This window comes from Adiantum capillus-veneris, chromosome 4, assembly GCF_014529385.1.
Source record: "Adiantum capillus-veneris isolate H3 chromosome 4, ASM1452938v2, whole genome shotgun sequence".
Taxonomy (NCBI): domain Eukaryota; kingdom Viridiplantae; phylum Streptophyta; class Polypodiopsida; order Polypodiales; family Pteridaceae; genus Adiantum; species Adiantum capillus-veneris.
The window spans coordinates 159,945,424-159,960,716 of record NC_140934.1 but is presented as its reverse complement, the minus strand read 5'-3'; the positions used below and the strand labels follow the sequence as shown (position 1 = coordinate 159,960,716).

Below are 15,293 nucleotides of genomic sequence, written 5' to 3'. Positions count from 1 at the left end.
CTCTACGCTTGCTTCGTGGAGGATTCCTCGCCGCGAAGAAGAAGGAGACGCCGCTACGCCGCGCTCAACTGCTTCACCGCCGTCGTGCCTTCGTAATGCTCGATCGCCCACACACACTCTCTCTCTCTCTCTCTCACACACACACACACACACACACACACACACACACACACACACAAGGAGGTGAAGAAGAAGAAGATGGAGATGGAGATGGAGAAAGAGCACTCTTCTATTGCACAAATGAGAGAATGAGTGAATTTTAGGTTTAGTTGACTTTTATATGAGCTCGCCCCATTCACACTTGGGCGCCCATGCTCAGCCAACTAATCCCTTGAATGTTCCAGTTAGAGTGCGCCTCTCATCGGTGATCACTCTTACCCTTTTCCTATTGGACCGACAAGCCCTGTACCTAACTCTACCAAATAAATAATACAATGTCCGCCGTAGGTTACAACGTTCGTCGTAGGTAACAGGGTGTCCGTGAGCCGTGAGGGTTAACATAAACACAACTTTAATTATCCCCGTTCTCAGACCCAAGACCTCACACACCTTCGAAGATGGTGAGAGCTAGCAGGGTATGAGAGTAGATTGAGAGGAAGAAGGAGTATCTTACGAGAAAGATGTACATCTCCTCACATAATCAATCATATTAGCATAGCTTTAGCTTAGGAATTAGCTTGGTAGAGGAGATGAGCATGCATTGAAGCTTGGCTCTTGGTTGGATTTGCATCCACAAGCCAAGAGTGTGTCGATGTAGGCTTCTATCTCACAAGCTTGGAGTAGGTGATGAGCTCTCCATTAAAGCTTGGGAAGAGATAGTCTTGTCTTTCTTCACACATGAGATTGTGTGAGTGTGTGTGTGATAATGCCTTGCAAAAATCAACCCCCTCTCTCTCTCTCTCTTGGGTGAGCCCTCTTGCTATTTGCTCTTGCAGGCTCCCCATTGGACCTCCCCAAGTCAAGCCAATGGCTATTAAGCAGCATAAGTGATAGCCTTCTGACATGTGTCCCCCTTTCCCCTTTTGTGAGAGCTTTAGGTAATTTAATAATCAAACTAAACTCTCACTGGACCCCTTTGCCTCCTGGCCAATTGGAATCAGGCAAGCCATTGGGCTCCTGAATGCTCATTGGACCCCTTGGGAGACTGTCCAATAGTCTTCTAGGAGACTTAATTTTCATTGGTTCTTTTATTAAGTGTTTTTAAATTAATTAAACTAGATTTACTCTAGCCTAATTCTCATTGGTCCACCTCCAAGGCCATCCAGTAGGAATTGGGTACACCTTGTGGGCATCTGGGCTAGGGAGCTGACATGTGTCCCTAATTCCCTTTGTGTAAAGGGAGCCTGTGTGTGACTTTCTCTCTCATCCCCTAGAAGAAGGGCTCGCCCCCTCCCATGTAGGGATATGCAAAGACTTTTTAGTTACACACAAAGCATCCAATTTCCCCTAGGGTTGACCTTTGGACACAACCTTTGAATTTTGGAACCTTAGCATTTTAGAAGTCTTAATGGGCTGAACCTTAGGGTCTTTTTAGCCCATTGTTGCACATGGCTCTTTTGTAGATGGCCCCCCCTTTGGATCCCTATTTTCCCTCCTTTGGATCCCTACTGTGGCCGGTCTGCTAGCTTAACCAATATTCTAGATTTTTCTCCCCCGGCACTTCCCCACATTAAATGATCAGTTTAATATGAGAAAATCATTTAGGAGAATTAGATATTGATTATTATGACACCACATCATTCTGCAAGAGGACAGATGCAATGCTCGATTACCATGCATTTGAAATGCTACGAGGCATTGATGGACGTACAACTCCAAATAGTAGATAGAGTACAAACTTTAATATATACCATGATGTGGATTTTCTCAAAAGAATAGCCTCATTGCAATTATAGAAGTATTTTCAAGTTTCCACCATTTTCTCTAGAGTAACTTAAAATGCATAGTATGTTATCGTACATCAACCCACAATAACTTGAGGTAGAGTAAAAAAGAGGAGGAGAAGAAGAAGAAGAAGTGAAGAGAAGCTCAAGCTCCCTGACTCTACTTATTCATGAGAATTGTTCGAGTGGCAACAACCTTACTCTTTTAGTGTAAGTCCCATGGTCCTACATGTAGGGACGTAGAAATAGGAGATTTATATCCATTGGAATCATGGTGCCACTATTTCAAACAAGGATCAATGGTGATAGAAATGAGCTTCCAATATCTGAGGGCAACTAGTTCCAAGAAGAGGAATATTAACATGCCATTGTGTTGGTTCCAATTGTTCTAGCCCATCAAAGGAAACATTCTACAAACCCTTATTCAAGGGTTTTTTACTGTCAAAGATTTGTGGTTGTTCTACCATTAGAATTAGGTGTAATCTTGTTTTAGTTGGTTTTTTTTTGTGCTTGGAGTCACCTAAAAAGTCCTGTTTGGTTTTTGTTTTGTATAGTGTGCCTTGGCCAGTCTTGCTCGTTTAAGGGATTGCTTTGAAAAACTCGCTCGAGATTTGAGATTCCTCGTCCAAGAGCAAAGCGCAACTCGCAATGGCAGGCCCATGTGAATCACTTTTCATCTTGTTCTCCTTCATTTGCCTCACTCCTGTCATATTCTTGATGCTAACAAAGCATTCTACTGCAGGAGGTCAAAAGCCTTAAATTAAATTTGGAAGGGCATCATTTTCTAGGCCCTGCTGCCCGCTAAATTTTATTTGAATGCAATGGTGCTGCCTTACGTTCTCGCCACCTCTGACATGTGGCTCCATGGAAGGTCGTCCAGGAAACCCTAATCCCTCATCAGATGATTGTAACCGCGTACATTCCTTCTCAAATCACACATGTGAACTAGCAGAACAGAGCGGTACCACTTCAAATCGAAGCGATGCCTCATCATCATCATCATCACCGGAAAATTGTCACCATGTCGATGCGTCTTCATCTTTACCATCAGAAACTCGTCTTCATGTTTGTGCTCGTCCACAGTCAAACGATACAAGTTTTCTGCCAGTCGTCAATGGTGGCATTTGTCCTTTACAGGTTTTATGCCTTAGTATTCTGATTGCTCTAATTGCCCTCCATTTCAAGCTGTCACCACGAAACTCATCTCCCCCAGGTAAATCTACAGGTCCCGAATGCTCACAAGGTTCACTTTGACCCACTTCCTTTAGTGTATAATCGAAGCCGGCTTGAGGAGCATGAACATCATCCATCTTGTTCACTCACGAAAGACAGGCAGAATGACAATTTCCAGGGCAACATTTTCTCAGACAGGCAGGCTAAGGTAAGCCCTTTTTCTTGAAGAAGCTATCGTTTAGATTTCATGTGCAATGGTATGAGCAAAGGCAGTTTGATAAGGGCTTTGCCATTTTGGATGTAATTTAAGCACACTGTCGTGTTCTGTAGCTGAATTGGGTGTAACCTAAGATGCCAAGCTTCAAGAACATGGCATTTAGCATGGTCAGTACGAAAGCTGTACATAGTCTTTGCTTCAGGACTATGAAAATTTATTACATTGATAAATGGTTCAGTGCAAGGAGATAAAGAGCAATAAAACATCTCTTACTCTAAAAGTGGGAAGGGTAGATCATTGATTGTCTATACTTGTGTCTACATTGAGGAAGCTTGCACAAATGTAGTTTAAGAGTTTGGTGTTTTATGTGTCGCAGGTCCAAATTACTATGCAGGCGGCGCGTGAACGAGTTAGTCAACTGATGCCACCGAGACAAGAGGATAATCAATCTGGAACTCATTTATTGGATAGGTTGATGCAGAAGATTGAAGATAGAAAATTTGTACGGAACCTAGCAATTACATTGGTGTCATTCTTTAAGGTGATCTACCTCCGAGCTTTGTTACACAGGTGGCGACTTGTTTGCCATGCTTGAATGTCTTATAAGTATCATTTATGAATTATAGGATGGTAGAATAGCTTTGTTGTTTTGTGCATTTGAGAATTGAAAATCAATATGTTATTGCAAAATGTCAATATGTTATTATGAAATCGAAAGTCAATATGTCAATACTCAATGGCATAGCCAAATGGACATCATGAAGAGGATTTACATGTTACCACATGGGCATGGTGCCAGCACAGTGGATTATGTATTCCCTTCGCTTACAGAGCTAGCTGTTCAGGCAAGAGCAATTGTAGTTACTGCAATCATGCATACTAGATTGCCGCTATACCACACAACCCACAAAGACGTTTTTATGAGAGAAATTAGTTCTTTAGGGAGACCGATCATGTCTACACTTCTGAAAGCTTTAGATTGCTAGCAGATTTGGATCCCCATGCACCTTTGACAAAGCTTACACACCACTTTATAGACGCTATTCATGCAACAACAATTATAGTCTTTACCCACTCTTGTGGTACACAACGAGACATGGTAGTCACACTTTGCCTCATAATAGCTGGTATGATGACGAGTGTTGAGAGACTAGACCCAAATTACAAAGAGAGCCAGATTATAGAGAGAGGTAGCGGCAAGGGACACTGCACACTGATAGGCATAGATTACCTTTCGGTGCCTTGGGAGGCGAAAGAAGAGAGCATATTTAGCTTGGCTTGAGGAGTTGCCCTAGCTGTTTTTGAGTCAGGATTCTAGAGAGGCATGGGGATGCTTTCGAGGGTAGTGAGCACCCACACTTCTCACATTTGTGGACACATGGAGACAATAAGTGACTAGTATTTATACAGTATCAGCTCAGCCTCCCCTATCATTGCCACCGACGTCTTGACCTCCGACTTCCACCTTCTTCACTGTCAGTGCCATTGATAGACTACACATAGGCATATCACATGATCACGATGGTCTAGTTACTGAGCATTTATGTCATGCCTGAGATACGTTGGCACCTTTGTTGGCACACATGTTTAATAGAGCCATATGCGAAGCCTTATTCTGAGAGCTGGAGCACTAACATTATTGTGCCGATATTGAAGACTCAGGATCCTATGCTCCCTAGTAACTATCGTACCATCAGGATAGGTCACACCTTGGCCAAGCTTTATGCTTCTATGATTGAGCATGAGTTGAGTCTAGAGAGAGAGGGTGTCCGAGCACGAGGACAACCTGGATTCAAGATAGGATTCTCTATGCTTGATCATATACTTAAGTTTTACTCTTTGAGCTATTATTGAGGAGGTTGTAACCGGCTGGTCTTGTTCTCTAGAAGGACATGCATGTCACATGCACATCTAACTCTATGTGCATGTGGACAAGCTGTAACTCCTACTTCTAGGGGTTAGGACATCCTAGGAGGTGTTCTGTCACCCTTGTGAGCCTGTACGCAGGACGTGCATGTCCAGGCACTTTAGATTAGTTGCATACCCACTGGTTGCGCATGAGCATAGCCAATGTCTACTACGTGTAGGCATTGGAGAGTGTTCCCATATATTTGCATTAATACCCAACCTAGGTATTTCTTAGCATGTGAATCACCTCTTATTAGTAGTTTATCAACTTATTAATAAGTGACATTTTACGGTTTACCAGCATTTAGAAATCGTGGGTTTCTAAGTGGCATTGCCTACCCAGCTTATACCTCATATAAAAGTGACCCTAGGGGTCACTTCTCAAACAAAGTCAGTACCCGCAGCACAAGTACCAAGTACCCACTGTACCTCAGCAACAACTCTGGCGTTTTGCACCAAATCAGCCAGTGTTTTCAAAATTCAGCCCATCGTACTAGATCAGCCAGCGTTTTCAGATTCCCGCATCAGATCAGCCAATCCAGAATTCAGGCCAAGACAGCAGATCCGCCAGTGTTTTTAGTTTTCAGCCCATCGTCGACATCGGCGCTAGCAAATCAGCCCATAGCCTCGTTGTCGTTTGCAAATCTTATCAGTCCCATTAGCGTTTTTGCATTTCAGCCCTTAGCCTCGCAGAATCAAGCATCTACATCATGTTCCCATCAACATCTCAGCATCTAGGACCATTGTATCAGCATTTGTGCAATCTGAAGCAAATACCTCTCTAGCGATAGAGAGGGGGGCCCTTGGAGGGGCATCTAGTGTTAGTCCTCTCTCTCTCTCTCTCTCTATCACTAACAACACTTTCTCTCACAGTATCATTCTTTCTCTGACTAGTCTTTTGCACAATTCTCATGAAATTAGCATCTTGCTCTCGGAACGTTTCTTCAGGAAGGAATAGCTTATCTTCTTCTGATCGTGATGCTCTTAGGAAATTTCATCGTGATTTTGTAATCTCTTATGTCGATAAGTGCTCTAATAACTTTGTTGTTACGTGCAAAAAGTTCTATTTAGAATGCTTGTTAGGTGAAGTAAACTCTCAGACTTACAATGATTGTGATCTTTCAATGCAAGAGGTTATCTTGAAACATCAAGACTTTTGTAAGTCTTTTGGTTTCAAGTGCCAGCCTAAATTACCTTTTTTATATACCGTTTGGAAGTTCCATAAGAACCCTATAAAGCCTAGATTTATAGCTGCTTCTTGTAACACCTCTTTGACCGAGGTTTCCAAATGGCTTAGTTATTGTTTCAAAGCCATTTTACCTAGCGTAAATGAATTGTGGAATAATATGTTAAAGGAAGCAGACGTACCTACCGATTCAAGTTGGATTTTAAATGATTCAGTAGGTGTGATTCCTGTTTTAAAGTTTTTGAACTCTTCAAGAAGCCTTAAGGAGAAATCTTCTCCTTTATGTCTCCAAACTTTTGACTTTACAACGCTATACACGAAGCTAAATTTGGAGGACCTTAAATTTAGAGTCAAGTCTCTTATTTCAAAAGTTTTTGCGTACAAGCTTGAGAAGGATAGGTACAAGGCATTGCTAGTAGAAAAGTCAGCCTTGAACTTTGACTTCTTATTGCTGAAAAATAAGAATGTAGATGTAGACAAAGGAAGAAAGAGATTCACCAGGATTGTAGGTGACATTGACCTCATATCTTGGTTAGATTTTCTTTTGGACAATTTATATATAACCATCGGCGACTCTCTTTTCAAGCAAACAATTGGTATCCCTATGGGCACCAATTGTGTTGTTTTTCTTGCTAATTTCTATCTTTTTACTTATGAGTTTGATTTTATGGAGCGTCTTGTTCTTGCTAACAATTGCCCAATATTTTTGCACAAGTTGTGCAATGTAAGACGCTTTGTAGATGATCTTTTGTCCATGACGTTCCTTCTTTTCAAGATTTTATGTACTTGAATTCGAGTTCTGTAGGCGGAGGAATTTATCCCAAGGAGTTTTGTGAACTTAATTGTACCACAAATAGTGATTGTTGTGCCTTTTTAAACCTTAAGATTTTTCAGACTCCCTTGGGATTAGAAGTAGATATCTATGATAAGTGCCTTGAACCAGAATATGCCAATCTAAAAATCATCCGTATGCCTCACATTTCTTCGAACATTTCTCTTTTAGCTAAGTACGATGTCATTTGCTCTCAACTATTTAGATTTTCTCGTCTTTGTTCTAGTAAATCTACTTTTGTTGTTCAATCTTGCCATTTTATTTCTTTACTAGTTGAAAAAGGATACTCATTTAAAAGAATCATGAAAAAAGTTCGTTCATTTTTGCATCGTAGTAAGTTTATTTTTAGTGTTTCTTCCTTTGGAATGTTCAAGATAATCAGTAGTAAATTCAATAGAAGTGGGGAGCTAAAAAGCCCACTTATTGTTTGACTTAATAACACCTTATGTTGTTGTTTTGATCTTTAGCGCTTCTAGTATTTTCACTATAGCTTGACAATTGCTAGCTTTTATCATGGCTGAGTATGCCCATCACCTCCGGAGGGTGATAGAAACTCAGCTCGTTGGTTTTGTGAAGTACGTTCAAAGCATGAATGACCTCTATATAAACCTGTACCTACTCTTGGGCACTGACGACGTGAGTAGGGATGTCATAGCTGTTGTCCAAGCTATGCATGATAAAGGTGATAATCTTATTTCTTCCTGTTTGGACAAGCAGTGAAGTTGAGATCATATATTGTCAAGTTTGGTTCTTTGCTCTTCGTAGGTTTGTAGTAGTATTCATTTTTCGATTTCATATTTAGCTTACCTGAGGACTTAAGAATGTGTTCCATTAGAAGTTGTTGTGTGAAGTTTGATTTCTAGGATTGAGTTTTTAAGATGTCTTATCCTTTTTTTGCTTAAAGTTGAGTACTTGTTTTAAGCCAAGTAAGTTGCGTCAACTTATTTTACACATGCCTTTTCTAAATTAAATGTTTTGTTTTATCTAGTTTTGTTTCGTAGCAAACAAAGTGATTTAGTTAGTTTGTTTGTTTGTTTTTGTTTTTCTTTTCTTTTCTTGTGTCCCTTGCTTTTATAGTTTTATGAGTGCTTTATTCCCTCTTATAATTCGTGAGTTCAGACTATCTGAACTTATGAAGGTATATCATAGCTCTTTGGCAGTGTTCGGTATCATCACTCAAGAAAAGAACCTAAAGAATCTCTCTCATATTTTTTCTCAAAGAATCTTTGTGGCCCAACCTCGAACTTATTAGTCACTCCCACCCTTAGTCCATCGCACATCGGGCACGCTTCCATTTTTGTCGCTCTGTCTTAAGGGCAATGAAGCCATAAAGAACCACACATTTCTTTTTCTTGCTTGTTTGAGATTGCCAGTAACCCAAGACTACTTGGGCTTGTCGATCTCTCTAATCTGTGTTTTTGAAGAGTAACAAGTAACCCAAAAAAGAAGGGCTTGTCCAACCTCCCCTCATTCTTCTTTTCCACTCATTGAGAGCGGACCTTGCACATTGCGGCATGCCAATCCGCGTGAGGTTGGAAAAAGCAACCTTGGTGTGAGCACAAGTTTGCCAAGGGGTGCACCCGCAAGAAGGAGTTGAGCTTGGGTAAGAGAAAAGCCTTCTTAAACGTAGATTGCAAGCAGCACCAAGTACCCAAGAACCCAAGTATCCCAAGTATTTCAAGTACCCCAAGTATCCAAGTATCCTAAGAACCCAAGTACCCCAAGTGCCCAAGTACTCAGTACATAGTCATCACCAGAAGCGGAATGGATACTTCACGTGAAGGTGATGAGAGTGGAATTGGAGAAGAAGAAGTCCCTACAACAGGAGGATTGTTGCCAGATCCTCCTCCATCCCCATCTACGCCACGGATTGCACCAAATCTTATGGAGACTTTGGTCAAGTCTATGATGGAGATGATGCTACAATAAGAGGCTCAATGTGCCGCCATGGACAGAGAACGTGAAGAACGGAGGGCAGCTATGGAGCTCGAGTGTGAGCGCTTAAGCAGGTGAAGCTCAACGCATAGCGGTTGAAGAAAAGAGGGCACCTATGGAGCTCGAGCGTGAGCAAACACGTGAAGCTCATTGCATAGCAGCTGAAGAAAAGAGGGCAGCTATGGAGCTAGAGCATGAGCAAGCACGCAAAGGTCAATGCATAGCGGCCGAAGAAAAGCGGACAACTATGGAGCTAGAGCGAGAGACGCAGCAGGATCAACGCATGGAAGTTGGTCCTCCAGGTACTCTCCTCACAGAATGAGCCACTCAAGGAGACCGGCTAGTCATCACGTAGCACAGGTAGAGATGATGACTCCAACAATCCAGTCACTTAGAAGTTGACTTTTAGTTGCATCAATTCAATGCTTACTTTGCGACTAACAAGAAAAACAATAATAGTAAAGTTTTGATTGTTGCCATGTATTTTTCAGGTGACACTATTAATTGGTATTAGGCTTGGCAAGAGGCACAGATGGTTGAGCACCTTGATCTTACCACTATCTTTCAATTGGGTCGACTTCCAAGACAAGCTCGAGGCTCGTTTCATGCCACCGCAATACCTTGATCGGTTGAAAGAAGATTGGCGAGGCCTTAAGCAAAATGGCACTCCCGTTATGTCTTTTTCTAACCGTATTTTGCAGATAGTGTTCAATTGCGCAAGTCGGGGATGCAGATTGTAAGGAGGCTTTCCTCTTTGGTTTGGACGAGTACATCAAATACGACATGAAAGTCTTCCGACCCACTGACTACCAATGACGCCATCGGAATCGCTCTTGAGCAAGAAATGAAGCACAACAAAGGTAAGCCGTAGGAGAACAAGTCAAGTACCTTTCAGGACCAAAAAAATGGTTAGACCAATGGTAAGAACAATGGTAATTCTTCCTCTTCTCAATCTTCCTCTACACCTAGAGTACAACACTCTTCACCTAATAGTGATAATAAAGGAAAGGTAAAACTAAGGAACTCCCTACGTTGACAGCTGATGGAAAATCTGCTCAAGGAATAGTAGGATGTTGGTTAAGTCTTGAAGAACAAAGTGGGCATGGAAGGAAGGAAGATGTTTTAAGTGTCACACTAAAGGTCACATACATGAAAAGAGATTGTCCTAAGAAAGCACTCAAAGAACCCACAAAACCCACATCTTCTGTTAGTGTCATAAATGAGAAAACTAACGTGCTCCAAGTTTCTAATGATCATCTAGATGAATCTCTCATGAAGTGTTATGGTTATGTGAATGGTTAGCGTATTGTGATCTCGTTTGATTCTGACAGCATGCATGATATGATTAGTGATTCTCTTGTGAAGAGCGCACAATTAGAAGCTATTGCGGTGGATCCCATTGTGATCTCTAGATTTGCTCCTAGCATGCACTCCTCACTTACTGTAGCTGAGATAGTGTGTCATGCTCTCTGCAGTGGGTGCTCCTTAGTGCAATGTGCGTGACATCTCACTCCAACTAAAATGACAACACAGAAAACAGGGAACAATAGAGCAACAACACAGAGACGTCAACAGTAGAACTTGAACATATGGGACTCGACTAACTCGAAGAAACCCGTATAGACTTTGGCATGGTAGCACACCCAGCTCCAACCAAGAACTCATAGGTACAATGGGGTGTCGAGGCTCTAATGTGCGGGGATGGTGCAGACGTGCTGTGTATAACTTAAGATGATGGACTCTAGACTACTGACCACACAAAGTAGATGCTCTGTAACCCCCAAAACGGCTACGCATATATAGAACCATAAAGAGCCACCAATGGCTCACAAATTACCAATCCAGCTAAGACTATTTCGAAACTGTGGTCGTGGTGGTCTGGCCCCGCATCGACTAGACCACCTGTAACTAAGTCAGACTTTGTAAATAATTAATTTATTTACGAGAAAAGAATTATCTAATTAGTTGTGTGCACACCAGAATAGACCTAGCAGTTCTAAGGCCTCAGGTGAGCCTAAATGCGGGCTAGAACACCTCAGAGGGACCTTAGTAGAAATTACCCTGAAGCCCTAGTGATTGGGAAATCGGGTCTTCAGAAAGGGGTAAGCAGTAGCCTCAGATTTTAGGCTCAGAAAAATACGCGCGTCAGTACAAGCATATGAATGAGATGGGGTCCTTAGAACAGTGACCCTAAGGCTAATAAAGCTAATAAAGCCTTAGGGTAAGTTTCGTTAAATTAAATTTAACGGCCCGTGCCCGAGCAGGCGGCCGGACAAGTGTGAACAGGTAAAGGCGGTGCAGTGCCAGTGCGGCATTGCGCCGGCAGACCTTTGGTGTTCTCATAAAAGAATCATTGGTAGCAGTTGTTAGTTAGTTGCACATTTTTTTTAATTAATGAGATAGAAGTTTTTAAAGTCAAAAGTTGAATGGTTTTTAAGTTTTTAAAGTAAGTGTGCCAAGTGGCACACTTACCAATGCAAACTAACTCTCTCTCACTCTCACTCTCACCCTCTCTCTCTTCCTAGCGCCCCCTCTCCCTGATGGTTATTTAGGAGCCCCCCCTCCCCCATTTTCAGGGCTGGCAGTGCACCTACCCCCCCTAATGTGAGCGTGCTCTACGCGGTGGAGCCCTCCATTGAAGCTTGAGAGCAGCCCCTTGCGACATATGTGGTAGCCTTGTGCTCCCATTGTCAAGAACAAGGGATCTCACAGTCATAGACACCTTCTGGTGAAGTTTCATCGCGAGAAGCTGCCGTAGACGCTTTCTTAGCAGAGTGCGGTTGCTGTAATTCTCTGTTTTCAGCCCCTAATCACCTAGATTAGGGCTGTTTTCAGCAGATCAGCCATAGAAATTCTCTTCTCTCTCCTTATCCTAAGTCTACATCAAGTTTGGCGCGATTCCATCGCGAAGAAGACCTCTGTTTCGGCGTAGGGGTGTGCACAGGTAAGAATTTCAGGTTATGTGTAGAAAATTACAGCAAGCATGTGTGTGTGCATTTTGCTTGTTTCTCTTTTGTGTTCGATGCATGAATGAATGAGCATGAAGGCAACACATAACGGAAGATGGACTCTCCTCTGTGAGAGCTTCCGATGAGCTGTTTCGGAAGATAGACTCTCTTTTCGAGAGCTTCCAACCAGTCTCGCAGAAGAGGGGAAATCCCCTAAGCAGTAAGAAAGTGGAAACACTTTCTCAGTCAGTAGTCAGAACAAAACAGAAGAAAGAATAGAGGACGGGCGTATGCCCCGTTCCTGTGCTTGTAAAGATTCTCCCTTAGTAATAAAGATATTCTCTTTACGGGGGGGACCAGCCCATCTTCTGGTCCCCAATGAAGTGTCAAGTTTTCTCGCTCCCTCTAATTCTCTTGAGTATTTGAAGTGCAATTAAACGTCAGTTTACGCTTCCGTATTTTTGTGACAGTGGTATCAGAGCAAGGTCCTCTCTCTCTTCCTGAAGGGATTGATGACTCTTGGCAGACTGCAGAAATGGGAGGACGCGAGATAGAGTTCTCTCTCCTTCAACAGCAGGTGGAAGAGTTGCAGAAAGCTCTCTCCCATCTAGAAGTCCAAAAGATTCTCCATACTCTTGAAAAAGGGAAGGAGAAAATGGCGATGGAGTCGGGAGAAATCCCGCAGAACCCAAAGGCGCCACAACCAAGAAAAGATCCTTTGATTGGAACTTCCCGCATGCACGAGAGGCCGAAGAAATCTCCAGAACGTCATGTGCGGATTAATCCAAAAGTTCAAGAGCAGGATCCCCCTGATTTCCCTCAGTTCTCTTTCATGAAGGATCTGGAAGACATAGTTTCTCCGGAAGACATGTTTCTCGACGATCCGTCGCAGCAAGAAGTACATTCAAGGGAAAGGACTCCTGTCCCCAAGGAGTCTAAGCATAGAAAGAAGGAGCACCATAAGAAGAAGCACCACAGGCAAAAAACATTCAAGTCGGGAGATAGAGATGTGAAATTCGACACCTACAATGGACGGCGTGATAATGACAAAGCTTTGGCTTTCATCCGCCAATTTGAAGTTGCATTTGCTGAAGGGAATTTTAAAGAAAGATCCAAGCTTCGCCATGTTAGTTTGTACCTGAAAGGCACCGCCAGCAATTGGTGGTTAACCCTTATCCTGGAAGATCGCAAACCCCAAGATTGGATCGCTTTCAAGAAGGAGTTCTACGCACAGTTCCTCCAGACTATGAGGAAGAGGTAAAGAAAGAATGGGATCGACTTTCACAGTCAGAGAACGAAACTGTTCCACGTTATGTGGATAGGTTTTGGGACGTTCTCTTGAAAGTCACTCCATTAAAGAAGATTGACGATTCGGAGAAGATGCGCAAGTTTGAAGCAGGTTTGCATGAAGCCTTGCAAAAGGCTATGAAGCTTTACCCTCGAGGTAACTTGCAGATACTTATGGAATCAGCCCGCATAGCTGATGGAATACATGACAAGGGTACTCCCAGGAAGATGGAGCAAAGCACTTACCATGCTAAGCAGAAGGCTCTCCATGAGCAGCCTACCTCTTCTACTTCTTCTCAAAAGAAGAAAAGAACCGCCTCCGAAGCAGAAGCAAAGCCAAATCATCCCAAGAAAGGGAGATATCTCTCTCCTGCTGAGTTGCGAACCTACATTAGTGAAGGAAGATGCTTCAAGTGCGGACAAGTTGGTCATATGAAGGGTGACTGTCCAACCAAACCTCCACAACCACCCTCTTCCAATGCAGTCCCAGATGTACAGGGAAATACAACCAAGGATGGAAAAGAAAGAGCTCTTCTCAAAGCATGGGATAGTATCAACAACCAGCGGGCTCTTATTTTGTTTGACCTTGGTAGCACAGACAACTTCATCTCTACCAAGCTAGCTGACGACCTGAACTTGCAGCCCAATCGTTTCGGAGTCTCTATTCAAGCGCAATCTGCTTTCAAAGGGCAGAACTCAAACCCTACTCCAATCATAGGGAAGTTGAATCTAAAGGTCGACGACTACAAGGATCAAGAGTCTTTCTTACTAGCTTCACTTGAAGGATGCGATGTTATCTTGGGAATGCCTTGGCACTACAAGATGCATCCCATTCCTGACTATGTTCAGAAAACCTTATCTTTTGCTCATAAAGGAAAGGAGTATCTTGTACTTGCAGATGCAAGTGATTGGCGTATTCCTATCGCCAACCACATTGCCATCAAGAAAGAAATGAAAAAGTGTGTTTCAGCGTACTTGATTTTTGCAAGAGAGAGAGATGTGTCTGTTTCACAACTTTCTTCCTCTCTAGAGCAAAAAAGACTTAAGTTAATAGAAAGATATGAAGATTGTTTTGCAGATGAACTTCCAAATGAACTCCCACCTTCGCGACCTGAGGATCATACAATTGATTTGATCCCAGGAAGTTCTCCAAATCAGCCCCCTTATCGAGTTAGTCTAATGCAGCAAGAGGAAATTCTCAAGTAGGTTAATGAACTTTTGGAGAAGGGCTTAATAAGGCCTAGTACTTCTCCATATTGTTCACCTGTCTTGCTAGTACAGAAAAAGGATGGCACATTCCGCATGTGCATAGACTATAGATCTCTAAACAAGATCACAATCAAGAATCGATTTCCAATCCCTCGGATTGACGAAATTCTTGATAAGTTACAAGGAGCCATTGTCTTTAGTCGAATGACTTGAAGAGCGGTTATCATCAAATCCGCATAGCTCCTCAGGATGTGCATAAGACTTCATTTAGAACAACCTTCGGGTTGTATGAATTTCTAGTGATGCCTTTTGGGCTCACTAATGCACCAGCTACATTCAACAGAATGATGGATAGAATCTTCCACTCATACAGAAGCTTTACAGGCGTTTTCTTTGATGACGTCTTAATCTTCTCAGAGACGGAAGACGAACACTATAAGCATCTCGCCTTAGTGTTTGAAGAATTACGCAAACACAAATTATTTGTGAATGCTAAGAAGAGTGAATTCTTTTTAAAAGAAATCCACTATTTGGGCCATATAGTATCTCACAACCAGGTGAGAATGGACCCTGATAAGATTCAAGCAGTTGTAGAATGGCCTACGCCAACTACAGTACATGATGTACGAAGTTTCCTTGGCCTCTGTTCTTATTATCGGCGTTTCATTCGAGGTTTTGCCGCGCTAGCAGGTCCCCTCCATGACCTGACAAAGAA

At 42.5% G+C, this 15,293-nt stretch overlaps 1 protein-coding gene across 3 annotated transcripts in view; it reads left to right on the top strand.

The window, feature by feature from the left end:
- The first annotated feature begins 2,587 nt into the window (after positions 1-2,587).
- Positions 2,588-15,293, top strand: part of LOC147460243 (uncharacterized) — a 178,606-nt gene continuing 165,900 nt past the window's right edge. The window contains exons 1-3 of one of the 3 annotated variants that reach the window (XM_086511324.1): positions 2,588-3,020; positions 3,109-3,264; positions 3,650-3,814. In XM_086511324.1, the coding sequence (XP_086367450.1) occupies positions 2,700-3,020; positions 3,109-3,264; positions 3,650-3,814 (642 nt within the window). In that variant the 5' untranslated portion in view covers positions 2,588-2,699. The remainder of the gene's footprint in view (positions 3,021-3,108; positions 3,265-3,649; positions 3,815-15,293) is intronic. The other 2 variants (XM_086511326.1, XM_086511325.1) reach the window with 2 other exon arrangements.